At 38.8% G+C, this 14,663-nt stretch overlaps 1 protein-coding gene across 1 annotated transcript in view; it reads right to left on the bottom strand.

The window, feature by feature from the left end:
* The window catches only part of Eea1 (early endosome antigen 1), a 118,375-nt gene that overhangs the window by 51,658 nt on the left and 52,054 nt on the right, over window positions 1-14,663 (bottom strand). The window contains exons 7-10 of the mRNA XM_036169605.1: window positions 13,593-13,706; window positions 12,910-13,031; window positions 11,443-11,598; window positions 4,770-4,886 (exon numbers count right to left, since the gene is read on the bottom strand). Coding sequence (XP_036025498.1) covers window positions 4,770-4,886; window positions 11,443-11,598; window positions 12,910-13,031; window positions 13,593-13,706 — 509 coding nt within the window. The remainder of the gene's footprint in view (window positions 1-4,769; window positions 4,887-11,442; window positions 11,599-12,909; window positions 13,032-13,592; window positions 13,707-14,663) is intronic.

Below are 14,663 nucleotides of genomic sequence, written 5' to 3'. Positions count from 1 at the left end.
GCTTATATACTGTACAGTGCAATGTGTCAATACTTGGAAGATCCAACTCACTCAGAGAGCTAGGATTTTCAACATGACGAATGAATGATGCATGAATTCACATACACGAGAAGATCTGCTCAAAGGCAAGAGTGACCCGTGAATTCTGGTGTCACGGGTACAGAACGTCGGCTGGTCTGGTTTAAGATTCCACATGGTGGCTGACTCTCGAGAAGCCCCCATTTACCAAGAGTTAGTATGAGGTAAACACAGCCATGACTACAGAAAGACTAGTTCTCATTTTTCAACTGCGTAACTGTGTGAGAGTAAACTCTCTTGACCCATGACTATAAAACAGACATGGGACTCGAACTATGCTATATTAAGCCAGATAGTGAAGAGATTTGTAAACATATCACCACCATTCTTAATGAATTCATGTGTTAGGGTGAATAGCCATTTTTTAAGAACAGTTATGTTAAAATTTATTGGGTTAACAATTTTAAATTTGTGAATACTTTAAGAAACGCAGGTCTAGGATGATAAAGACACACAGACGAAAGCTCTCTTTCTCACCTCCCACAACATGAACTCTGTGGAGTTCTTGACCTCTGAGAACGTAAAACAGAGCTGCCCGTAAGGACACATGCAGCCATTACTCTCTGTCCTAGCAGCACGGACCTAAAGGACTGCTATCATCCCCATCATTTGTTGAGGCTCAGCAGCTCTCCTCGAGTTGTAAGGAGCTGCTGACCAGAGCAGCAGCTCCGGAAGACTTGGCTAGGGCTGGAGGATGTGCTTCCAAGCCCATTCACATGACATTGGCATGGGTCTTAAGAGTTACAGCCAGTTTTATGATCTCTTTTTCTTTATTCTAATTTTATTTTTTCTTGACTTTTCTCTTGCTACAGTTCACAAAAACAGTAGATTTAAGGTATTACATCAAAGCCAACATTTTCATCACACCTTTAGACAAGCACTTAATTATGCTCTCCTCCCCTAGTAAAGACCTGGTTGGGGAGGGGCGTTAGCAGGAGTGGGGGATGGTCAGTGGACAAAGCAGGAGGCCTGAGTATGGAAACCTAGCACCCACACAGCTGGCTGTGGCAGCAGCACGTGTAGTCCAAAAACTGGGAGTGGATCCAGGAGGGGCTTGGCAGCTCCTGGGCCAGCTGATGAGCTGAACTGATGAGCTCTGGTTCAGTGGAAACAATGAAAACAGTAAGGGAGAGGAGCCAACAGGAGAGCCCAGAGAGAAAGCACTGCTGCCAGAACAACTGAGCCGGATCCCTAGACCTGACCGAAGGTGGAAGCAGACAACTAAACCACCACGCTGTCCTCTGACCTCCACACAGACACTCTCTGCCCCCCATCTCTCTCTCTCTCTCTCTCTCTCTCTCTCTCTCTCTCTCTCTCTCTCTCTCTCACACACACACACACACACACACACACACACACACACACACACACAGGCTTGTTAGTAATTGAAAATTACAGTGTCAGGCACACAGTACCTCCCTGTGAGCCAGGGACAGACAGCACAGGCTATCTATCGCAACACTCTGGGTTACCCCCCATAACTAGATGTAAGACCCTTTTGCTGAAGACACCACTCACTCTTGTGCAAGACATAAAGAAATCAACTTATAACTGGTCTGCACATGCTCCCTGCTGATTAGCTTACACTTGCTGGAAGGTACTATGTAGGCTGCTTGGGGAGAAAAGGCACCAACAGTCTTACACAGCACTGGGTCTTGCAAACTACTATAATGACCTGACAGTAAGATGTGCTCACCGGTACAACAACAGCATGATAATTATGGGGGCGGCAACAACTTCTTGATTAGACAGAAGACCTGCTCCACAGAACTACTTCATGCCTGGTACTATAACCCCATTAAAAAGCCTATGACCGAGGAGATCACAGGCCCTATGGTGGTACATGTTATTGTTTTAATAAACGGTCATGTTATCAAACAGCAGTCTATTTTATACCCAAAGATTTGTTTGTTCCAACTTTAGTCAGAGAAGCTTCTTTTTACAATGGGCGGTGGTTAATGCAGAGGCTCATAACTGATCAATGTGCCAAGTATAAAGAGTGGAGTGCTGAGCTATAGATGGGTCACCTGTGTCAGAACTCCTAGACAAGGGCAGAAGAAGGATGTAAGAATGGGAAGGGGAGCAGTGAAAGGCTGCCTTCTAGATACAGCGTAGCTTAAAGCATGCATCAACCCACAGCAGCCTCGGCTCCCAGGACAAGACCTGTACAAGATCAAGTCAGTCAAAATTCTAGCATGGATTTATAAGGGTCATCCATTGGGCCCACACTACCAGATGTGGAGCAGTTGGTAGTTAACAGCTGCTGTGAGTCACTCTCCTTTGGTTTCCTAACTACTGACAGACTGCTTGAGACCCAGCAGATGGCCGCAGGCCCTGCACATGTGAGCACCCCCTGCACATGTGAGCACACCATGCACATGTGAGCAGCATCCCTGCACATGTGAGCACACCGTGCACATGTGAGCACACCCTGCACATGTGAGCAGCATCCCTGCACATGTGAGCGAGCACACCCTGCACATGTGAGCACCCCCTGCACGTGTGAGCACCCCCTGCACATGTGAGCACCCCCTGCACATGTGAGCAGCATCCCTGCACATGTGAGCAGCATCCCTGCACATGTGAGCACACCATGCACATGTGAGCACCCCCTGCACATGTGAGCACCCCCTGCACATGTGAGCACCCCCTGCACATGTGAGCACACCCCTACACATATGAGCACACCCCTGCACATGTGAGCAGTGCTGACTGGACCAGGAGGAGAAGAAAACAGGTAGTCAGATGACATCATCAATCTACAGTGTATGAATGTATAAAACTTTCAAAAGACAAAAGTTGATATTTAAAAAGAACTACCTGTAATAAATACCTAACTACAAAATAAATAAATGAACGATTTGTAGAAGGTGGCCAACAGAGCTGAGTGTAGAGGTGGCCCATGCCTTTAATCCCAGCACTCGGGAGGAAGAGCCAGGCAGATCTCTGAGTCTGAGGCCAGCCTGTTCCAGGACAGCTGTTGGGGGTGCGGGGGAGGGGGGACGGGACACTACAATTAAGGAAGTCATGTCAACCTCTGGCCTCAGAACATACCTAAAAGGCATACACACCTACACACACACACACACACACACACACACACACACACACACACACACAAGATGATGCCTGGTACACTGGCACAAGCCTACAATTCCAGCACTTGAGAGGCTAAGGCAGAAGAATGAGTTGGAGGCCAGCCTAGAACAGAGCATGTTCTAGGACAGCATCAGCCACATAGCAAGGCTCTGCCTCAAAATTAAAATAAAATAAAATAATAAGAAAACACCTGAAAGTTTTACACTTCCTGATTCCAAAACTTACTACAAAGCTAACAATTATACCATGGTGCTGGCATAAAGATAAAGAAGGATGAGTGGAGCAGAGTGCCTAGAAATAAACACTCACAACATGGTTGCTATGGTCACAAGCTTTGTATCCCCTGAGAATCCAAAAATCATATTTTCAAATCCTTAGCTTCCAAGGCAAAGCTATTAGGAGATTTTGCCTTTGAGAGGTTATTAAAGCTTAGTTAGACCAAAGCCTCATGAATGAGATTAGTGTTCTTATTAAAAAGAAAATATGATTCAGAAAGACCCCTCCTTCCTTCTTGTGTAAGGACACAGCAAGAAGGCACCATCTACGGACCAGACAGCACACTCCATCGAGATATAAGATCTTGTTCCTAAATTTGGATGTCCTAGTCTAAATAACAGTGTGAAATTAATTTCTGCTCATTGTAAGCTATTTAGTTCATGGTGTTTTGTTCAGGAGCTAAAACTAACTAAGGTAATAGTCAAATGACTTAAGAGAGTTCCAGGACCACACAATAGGGCAGGGACCATCTCAACAAACCATATCAGGAAAAGGGAGTACCCACGTGTCACATAATGACACTGGACTTTTGTATTATGTGCCATCAAAAATTAGTGCAAAGCAAATCTAAAACATAAACATAACACCTACGATGATAATTTTTTGTTTGTTTGTTTGTTTTTCGAGATATGGTTTCTCTGTGTAGCCTTGCACCTTTCCTGGATCTCACTCTGTAGCCCAGGCTGGCCTCAAACTCACAGAGATCCACCTGGCTCTGCCTCCCGAGTGCTGGGATTAAAGGCATGCGCCACCACCACCAGGCTTGATAAAATTTTTTAAAGAAAATAGGGAGGAAAAATTCATGACATTGAATTTATCAGTAATTTTTTCAATTTCTTACCTAAAGCACAGGCAAAAAAAGTGAAAGTATAAAACCCACACAAGTGCTAATGAAACTGTGTGACCTTTAGATGGGATTGCAAAAGGACATATGGAGTGTCAACTGAAATCAATACAGTAGTTCTCAAAAAAGAAAACTAAAAATCAGGCTAGGATACAGCTCTGTGGTCAAATATTTGCCTAATATTGCATTCATGAGGATTTGATCTCATCATCACAGATACATTTGTACCTGTACTCAGTCTAGACCCACCTCTTACAGTTAGCCTTTCTCCTTGTCTTCAGGTTATACTGTACCCCATGCACACACACACAAACACACACACACACATACATACATACATACATACATACATACATAAATTTATACACAGAGAAAGAGTCATCTTGTCCTACTGTATAAATAAAACATAGAAGATTAAAATTTAATGAAGATAAAATCTATTCACCACTATATACAGCTTTAAAATTCTTACCTTGTTTTTTTGTGTTAATTCATTAATTGAATCTTTAAGTTTTTGTATTTCCTGAACATATACTGCAACTTCTTGGGGGCCTTTGGCAAGTTCACTCCTTAGTTGGCTTATTGTAGCCTGAAAAATAAAATGAAAATGAATGTAAACAAAATGGAGGTGCATAAGATTGAAGACAGTATGTTTTCTCTGCTGCTGGTGCAATTAAACTCAAGTAATAACTTGAAACTTTCCAACTTAATTCTTGATTCTAATACCATTAATACTCCTACCTAAAACTTTTTGCTTTAAATTAATTTTTAAAATACACCCAAGATGCATTAGTTCATTTATTTAATAATGTATCAATTGAAATACTGACATCTTTGTCTTAGTTAACATCAAACTGCAATTTTTAATTTCATGGTTTTAAATCTTTACTATGAGCCTCCTGACTTTAAAAAGGAAAACCAATTATGTCCAGAGTTTCTCCAGGCTCCCATGGCAGAAACTTTTCCCTTCTTTTTAAGACATGTGTGTTCAAACATACAATATGGTTTGATTTGGGTGAATCACCTTTCTGATTATAATAAGAGCATATTTATTTATCCAAACAAGTTACCAAGATAAGGTCTATATAGTTTCATTAAGCCAGACCACTCTATGGTCAAGTATAACAGTTGAATAAAAACTTGTCATAGTGAATTTAAACATTTTTATAACAAAAATAATGTTTATTGCTCAGTTTGATCACTTAAAAATAATACTTAAAGTTAGCAATTTCCATTACATATGTTCTTTATGATGAATAAACTGTATAAGATGTATAAAATGAATTTAGATTTCTGCTCTTAACATATCAACAGTATCAGTCCTTACATCATAAAGAAGACACTTTGGAGGGATCTGGCTTGCTGTGGCAGTAGTACTGCTCAGACCCTTTCACTCCTTTCTCATGAGCCCAGAGCACACACAACTTCTATCCTGAAGCATTTTCAGTGGTGCATACACACATCTGTTTTCTCTCCAGATAGTGCCACAGTTGGCACGCCAGGTCTCTGTCTTCCTGGCTGAGTTCCCTTGTCCATTCACAGCCCAAGGTCACCTACGGCTGCAGTTCAGCACTTGCTGGACTCACTTCCCAGGATTCTGGCTTTACAGACTTCATCTGACTCCTGCTTTCTACACTCTCCTTATTCATATCCTCAACCTTTCCCGACCTGCCAGCTGACTGTCGCATTTATTCCCAGCTCTCCCACAGTATACACATACCCTGTTTTTTTCTCCTTCTTCAGAGAACTTATGGTTACTTCCCTTCCTACTGTGGTAGAGTTTGATTATAAAAACATCTAACCATCTCAAAAGGCTCATGGGGTTAAGTAGACCTAATCAATGAGAGGTCATCAGATCATGAGGACTCTGACCTAATGAAATGACTAATCCACTGATTAATTCACGATTGGAACGTGATGGAGGAGAGGTGAGGCATAGCTGGAGGAAGTCATCACCAGGGGCATCTTGACCCGGTTACCCCTCTGGGCTTCCTGGCCACCAGCCTCTACCATAGTCCCCAGCTGCCATGACATGCTAAAGCAAAGGGTCCAGACAAAACTAGACTGAATCCATGGGCCAGAATGAGTCCTCCTCCTCTGAGACTGGTTCCCTAGGGCAGCTTTCACGGCAATAAACGCTAAGGACACAATCCAGATTGGCTTTGTCACACATTACCTGACTCCCACAGAGGAGTAAGAGGCTTAGGAGAGCAGGGCTGACTTAGGGTGTATTCCCTAACACCTGAAATTGTTCCTGTTGCTTAGTATTCATTGAACAATATGTTCCCTAGTGAGTGATCATTCCCTAAAGGATTTAATAGATATTTATTCCCACTAGGACAGTACAAGACACTAATAAAATTTTCATTTTCCTTGATGCCATGTCATTGAACTTAACACTGAATTTTTCAAACCTTTAAGTTACAAATAATTAAGGAATGATATTTTAACCTGATAGTCTGCTAGTGCTACAGAATTATAATTATTGCTGGAATAGTCTACTACTATGAAGAAATAATCATTTAAAATGGACAAAACTTGATTGACAAAACAAAATGAGAATGTCTGTGAAGTTCTAAGATTGCCTAAAACACAAACTGCGTATGACAATAGACGGTGGCAGATAAGAATATGACCAAAATAAGAAGTCTCCCAAAGCACGTTACCTCAAATTTAAGCACCTCCATTAGAAAGCAGAAAAAAAAAAAAAAACAATAAAATGATGGATGAAAGGTGGAAGACCATGCTCACAAAAGTGTACAGAGATGTCCAAACACACGTGCAGACAATGATCTTACAAATACTTCATATTAAATGTACCCTTAAACATTATGTATGATTATAACCATACTTACACACTGAGAACACAGTAGAGACGTCCAAACACACGTGCAGATATGATCTTAAACATACTTCATATTAAATGTACTCCTAAACACTGTGTCTAAATTATAATCATACTTATATACTGAGAACACAGTAGAGATGTCCAAACATACATACAAATATGATCTCTTAAACTAACTACTTAATATTAAATTTACTCTTAAACAGCTACATATGATTATAATCATACTTATTCCAAACCTGGATAAACATTTTTCTCTTAAAATTAGGATTCAAATAAGATTTTTTGAATATAAATAAGTCTTCAAAAATATTTCCATTAAATACCATACCATATCTAAGTTCATTGCAGCTTTCTTTGATATTTATTTTGATGAATGCTTTTAGAAAAAAATTTAAATCTTTAAACCTTCAATCTCTAATCTATAAAGTAGCCAACTACTTATTAAGCACTTCAAAATGCTTTAGAGTGAAAAACACACTTTCATAAATATATAAACAAAAATGTAATGAATTTACACAGTATGTAGGTTTCAATTAAAATGAACCAAAGGTATACATAGTAATAATGTAAGAAAATAATAATGCATTCCAGATTACAGATCATCAACCCCAACTAGAGAACATCTGCTAAATCCCTTGTCCTTCTAGCTTCCTTAATGGCCTTTTAGTGTGTTTTTATTCTGACTTAGTAAAAATAATCACATCTATAATAATTTTTTCTAGTAAATTTTTTAAATGTCATAATTCATTATTACACTTGGCTGAGAATAAACAGAACTGAATTCTAATAAAACATGCCACATATTCATAGTAAGCAGACACCAAAAAGCAAATGAAGTTACAAACAAATATGTGAGATGAAAAAATTATACTAATTTTTTTCGTATGAAAATAGTATTGGATACAACTTCAAAATATTTTCAACTAGCTACACCTTTAATCCCAGCACTAGGGAGGCAGAGGCAGGTGGATCTCTGGGAGGTCCAGGCCAGCCTGGTCTACAAAGCGAATATATATTCTCAGCTATTATTCAATGCTAAACAACATACAATTTTGGCAAAACACTAAATAATAAACATTGGGACAAGATTAGTAGCACAAAAGCTTGGCATGGGGGCTCCCTCTAATTCCATTATAGAGGCAAGGAGAGTCACATATGAGATTGAAGTCAACCAGGGATACATAATAAGTTCTAGGTTAGCCTGAACTCAAGTGAGATCCTGTCTCAAAATAAAAACAAAAAACAGGCAAACAAAAAGATTAGCAGCACAAAGTCACTCATGAGGCCATTATGAGACAAATTAAAATGGAACACAGGATGCTACAGGAGGAAGATCTGAGTAAGACCTAGGTTCTTTATTTTAGACATGTGACCTGAAAGTAAGTTGTACCTCATTTACCCTCAGATTCCTAATGTGTAAAACAGATCATATAACTTTATAGAATCAAATTAGACATTTTAAAGCTAGCACAGAATCCAAAATCTAGTGGTGTCCAAAACTCCATGTCTAATGGTAGTATTAGTCTGATTCTTAAAGTTCTTAAAAATATTTGACGTGCGTGGGAGTCCTACTCATCACTGCGTATCTATTAACTATGTAGAGATTAAGCGTTATAGCTGATTCTCTAAATGTAGTTTAAGTAGTAAATAACTTCTTCAATTAATCAACCAAGAAAATAATCAACAATGTCCTTCTAAATTTATTCGAAGTGCCTGAAGAGGTAATTTTCGTGAAAACCTGAGCAGAGTTGAGTGCAAAGAACTGAATTATGTCATTTTCCTCCTCCTCCTCCTTTGTTTAGAATTTTATTTTTATATAGACAGACAGAGTTTCACTGTACAGCCCTGACTGATCTGGAACTCACTGCATAGACTAGGCTGGCCTCAGAATCAGAGCTCTGTCTGCCCCTGAGTTCTAGGATTAAAGGCAGATGGCACTGCCACATGCCTCCCCAGTTCCATCTTCCCTCCACCCCAGGCACATCTTTTCTAGAAAGTAACTTCACTGGGTCCTACACTTATCCATTTAGTTGAGGAAAGGACTGAGACATAATTCCTTCACCCCAAATGTTTTAACTTCAGTTATAAACATTTCTACCTTGAGTTATCGCTCCTCACAGCTTTCTAAATCTAAACGAATAAAAATACAAATTTACAAAAACCCTTTAATTACAGTAATTCATAAACATGATTCAGAAATATTCCCCACTATCAAACTGTAGCATGTTCCTGCACATATTTTTCAAACACAGATAAATATAAAGATTTCTTTTCCTTGCTAATATTCTTTTTGTTGTTGTTTTTGTTTTTTGAGACAGGGTTCTCTGTGTAGCCCTGGCTGTCCTGGAACTCTCTCAGTAGACCAACCTGGCCTAAACATAATAGATCCGCCTGCCTCTGCTTCTGAGTACTGGGATTAAAGGTGTGCGCCACCGCCGCCCAGCGTCTGCTATATTCTTAATTAATAAGTATGACTCCCATAATGCTCAAGTGGAAAAAGTGAGAGGGGGCTACAGTTTGAAATGTGCATACTCTAAAGCCACCATTACTTTAATGAAAATTTAGACATCATGTCATTTATATGGAAATGTCAAATAACATTCAATGGCATTTTTAATCAAGAGGTTAATTTTTTAATTTGAGAAATTATCAGTCAACAGGCAGATCTAATCAACAATTTTTTTTTTTTACTAAAGTACAGAAATAAATGACTGGGCACATTAAAAGTAATCTAAAACACATTATCAGAATTTAATTCAGCATCTTCTTATTTTTTAAGATTTATTTACTATTATTTTATGTGTACGGGAGCTTTGCGTGCAAATATGTCTATGCATCATGTATGTGCAGTGTCCATGGAGGTCAAGAAGACAATGTTAGATCCCCTGGAACAGGACTTATAGACAGTTGTTGGCCATCATGTGGATGCAGGGAATTGAACCTGGGTCTCTGCTAAGCCATCTCTCCAGCCCCCAATTTTCTTGATTACATACTTATAGCTGCAGACTAATTAGTAATATCTCTAGACATTTAACTGACTGGTAAATTTATGAACCCCTGAAATTATTTGAAAAGTTGTAAAATTATGTGCTTAGGGTTATGAAGTGCCACTTGGAGAAAAAGCCTGCATGAAAACATGTCATCAATGTCCAGCATCATAGTGCCTCACAGTCTCGTGCACGGTAAGAGCACACATTTTCCCAAGTCCACTTGGAGAAAGCCTGCATGAAAACATGTCATCAGTGTCCAGCATCATAGCGCCTCACAGTCTCGTGCATAGTAAGAGCACACACTTTCCCAAGTCCCTGATAAGACAGAGACACAGAGAAAGGGAAGGATGAATCAAATGCAGGTACCTGTAGTAACTGTACTGCATTGTTTACGAGCATGTTACTATTTACAGACAGAGTGGCATCTGATCACCAGCTAAAAATGACAGAAAATGAATTGTCACTACAGCCAACATTTTCTTTACTTTTTGTTTATGTTTTATGTTGTTTCTTCAAACTCTCTCACTATCTAGCCAAGGCTAGTCTCAAACCCCTGATTCTCCTGTCTCAGCCTCCAAACGCTGGAATTCTAGGTATGTGTGACCGCATGGGGTAATCTAGATCATTATGGTGGTAGACTGGAACATTTTTAAAGATTTGTTTACTATTTTTCATGTATGTGTTTTGCCTATATGTATGACTGTGTACTACGTGTGTGCCAGATGCCCTTGGAGGTTAGGAAGAGAACATCAGATCCCCCAGAAGTGAAGCTACCAATCGATAATCATGAGTCATCGTGTGGGTGCTGGGAACCAAACCCTGGTCCTCTGCAAGAGTACCATGTGCATTAGCTGCTGAGCCATCTCTCCAGCCCCAATTAGAACACTGTAGAGACCATTTTCATCCTCACTATTCAATGTCCATCAACTAGAAATAAGCTTATTAAAAAATAAATCTTTTGCCAAGTACCGTGGTACACACCTGTCATCTCGGCTACTTAGGAGACTGAGTCTCACCTGAGCCTAGGAGGGTGAAAAGAGTCAGGGCAATACAGTGAGACTGCATGTCAAAAAAATTTAAAACCAAAAAGAGAAGAAAGAAGAAATTATTTCTACATATTTTCCAAAACAACACGGTTAATATAATTGTAGGAAATGACATCACATTTTCGTTTGATCCTACCAAATTAAGATAAATTCAATCATCACTTACCACCTAGCCTTAAATATTTAACTATATAAATCATTTACTAAGCAAAAGAGTCATCTATGATGGAAACATTCCTCCCTGAGTGTTTTCATTACCTCTGAATTAGCATGTTCTGATTGTAACTTTTTGCATTCATCCTTGAGTTTTTCGGATTCTCTCTCACGTTCCAAAGTCATATTATCCATTAGTGTTTGAACTTGGACCAGTTCTTTCTTTAGTACAGCAACATCTTCTATACCAGGTCTCTGGAGCTGTGAAACCACATATTTTAATTAAGTGTTACAATAAAAATCTAAAATGATATACATTTTAGAATAATTCACTAAAAAGAGATCAAAATAAAAACAATCATTATGACAATTTTTAGACTCCAAACATCGAACACTGATATGTCCAAGATAAGTCAACCCCTTCTTTCCATTCTATGTAACAGTATCATCAAGCTGCACTCTAGCAGCGTATCAATCTTGACAAGGACTTGATAAGTAGCACACTTCTTCTCTACACTAAGGAAGTGGTGATGGAGATAAAGAGGCCTACAGCTGGTGAAGCTCTTGTCTATCGTGGAGCCAGGGCTCAATCCTTTGCATGGCTGTAACAGCAAAACTTCAATGAAGAAGAAAAGAAGCAAGCTGTTGAGGGGTTTTCAGCCAGATGCTTGGGGTTCAGTAATTCATCCAAGTATTTACTGAATAAAGAAAGATGCCAGCTGGGCGAAGGTGGTGCATGCCTGTAATCCCAGCACTCAGGAGGCAGAGGCAGGTGGATCTCTGTGAGTTCGAGACAAGCCTGGTCTACCAAGCGAGTTCCAGGAAAGGCGCAAAGCTACACAGAGAAACCCTGTCTCGAAAAACCAAAAAAAAAAACCAAAAAGAAAAGAAAGAAAGATTCCACAGGTAGGTCCAAGATTGCAAAGCCTACCGAGAGCACTGGACCATGGTACCAGTGACAAACAGAGTCATGGAAGAAATGTGACGACTTAGATTCTATACTTGTAGAATTTGAGGTGAAAGCAAGAAACCCAACTGGAGGTAGTCCTAAAACTAGATGGATTCACACAACTGAAGTGAGAGGAAATGTCTGGTATGGTGGCGTATGCCTTTAGTCTGGCACTAAGGAAGCAGAGATAAGAGGATCTCTCTGAGTCAGAGGCCAGTCCAGGCTACATAGTGAGATCCTGTCTCAACAGAACAAAGTGTGAGGAGATGATAGCACCAGAGATGTGGATATAGGGAATAATTAAAGAACAAAATAATCATAAATAATCACACTTATACAGACACAATAATGTTTAAGGGAGTTAAGTGACACAACTTTTATAACATCTTTTTTATTTTTACAAATTATAATAGAGTATATATGTAGGTGGAGGGAGATAAAGAATTTTTATTGCCTCCAGTTCATTACACTATTTTTTAAATATTTCCTCAGCTGGATATGGAACTCAAAGCTTTACACACCCTGGGCAAGCGCTCTATCACTGAACTACGAGCCCAGCCTCATATATCTTTCATTTTAATTAGGAGCTATACACTAACAATGTAACAAATGTCCTGAATTACCAGCTCAGTTTTCAGATCCTGAGTCACCCTGGTCTGCCTGTCTAACTCTTCCGTCAACTGTGTCACTTTTTGCTCAGCTGCTTCTCGGAGACCCTTCTCCTCGTCATGTTTTGACTTCATATCTAATTGAAGAGAGCAACACAAACATTAGTTCCATAAGAAGGCAAGCCTCTACATTCCCATATATTAATCTGCAAGCTTATACATACTTAAGTCCAACTTACATTCCGAAGTACCCATAGATATGCCCAATAAAATTAGGATTGTTAAATTCTACCTAACACTATGCTACTTAGCATCTTAATGTACATACATATAATATTTTACCAAAAAAACATATAATTTTTTAAAATACAGTATGAATAATTTATAGCATAACCAAATGTTAAATCTTTAATATATTGTATAATCAATTTATTTAAAATGTTACTTTTTAATCAAGCATATCAAAAAAGAAAATTTATCTCCTTTAAATTTCAAGAAGAATCCACCAAAAAAAAAAAATTGAAAGACAAACAAAATAATTTACATAGAAACTCATATTATTAAAGTTCATTAAGCATTTCCACAGTCTACAACAAATGTTTTATCACACTTAAAATATTAGATGGTTTTTTTAGGGCATATAGTGGTGAAAGGCAGTAAGAACTACTTACTGGCTAAACAGTTCAGATTTACTGTACCTGCAATTTCAGTAGCAAGTTGGGCTGCTTTCTGTTCAAATAGATCTTTCATCTGCTTAATATTAAAATTTTCCGTCTGGGCTTCCTCTAATTGTTGTTCTAAAGACTGGAGCTCTAGAAGAGAGCAAAGCCATGTGTTAGATGTGATGTCAATTACAGACACTAAATTTTTATTACTTACATCACAACATGTGGTGGTAAAGACAATCAATGTGAATCCAATTCTAAGACTATTTTCACATTTCAAAACATGGAGCATATGTGACTCATTTAGAGTATAAGTCATAAACATAATTTATAATTTAAAGAATAATTGGAATAGTCTCCAATATCTACAAATATTTGTCTAGAAGTTTGTTTTTGCTTTTTTAAAATTAAGATCTTATTTTACAGCTAAAGATAGAGCAGAACTTGTGATTCTCCTGCCTCAGCCTTCTGAGTGCTAGGATTACAGACATGTACCATCAAACCCACTTTAAAATATACCATGTTCTTCAGGCAAAGTTATAAAGTGAATCTAGAGGTAACTGTGAGCAGCGATGGCCTAAACACATTATCAAAACATGCAGTGAATGCCTGTCACCACTCCATTCTGACCCAAGTTCCTTAAATACGACAGACAATAACAGAGTCTGACCTGGACTATTCACTCAGCATCTACCCACTTAAAAGTAGCTACAAGATGCTAGTCTCATCATTTACTTCAAGAGGTACAGACACAGAGCTGGAGAAATGACTCAATGGTTAAGAGCACTGGCTGCTCTTCCGGAGGACTTGAGTTCAATTCCCAGCACTCACATGGCAGCTCACACTTGTCCGTAACTCCAGTTCCAGGGGACCTGACACCCATACATGCAGGCAAAACACCAGTGCATATAAAATGAAAATATGTAAATTATTTTAAAAAGAGGGACAGACTATCATTCCTAATATAGACTTAGATTTCCTTTAAAGAATCATATTGTGGTAATATTCCAGAATTTTATTCCTAACTTCAGAATATAATGAACTAATTAACTGACTAAATTGTGGCATAGGTAACTATCTAAACCCAAAGCACAAACAATATTT

Source organism: Onychomys torridus, chromosome 20 (assembly GCF_903995425.1).
Source record: "Onychomys torridus chromosome 20, mOncTor1.1, whole genome shotgun sequence".
NCBI classification, from domain to species: Eukaryota; Metazoa; Chordata; class Mammalia; order Rodentia; family Cricetidae; genus Onychomys; species Onychomys torridus.
This window is presented reverse-complemented; position numbering and strand designations above follow the sequence as displayed.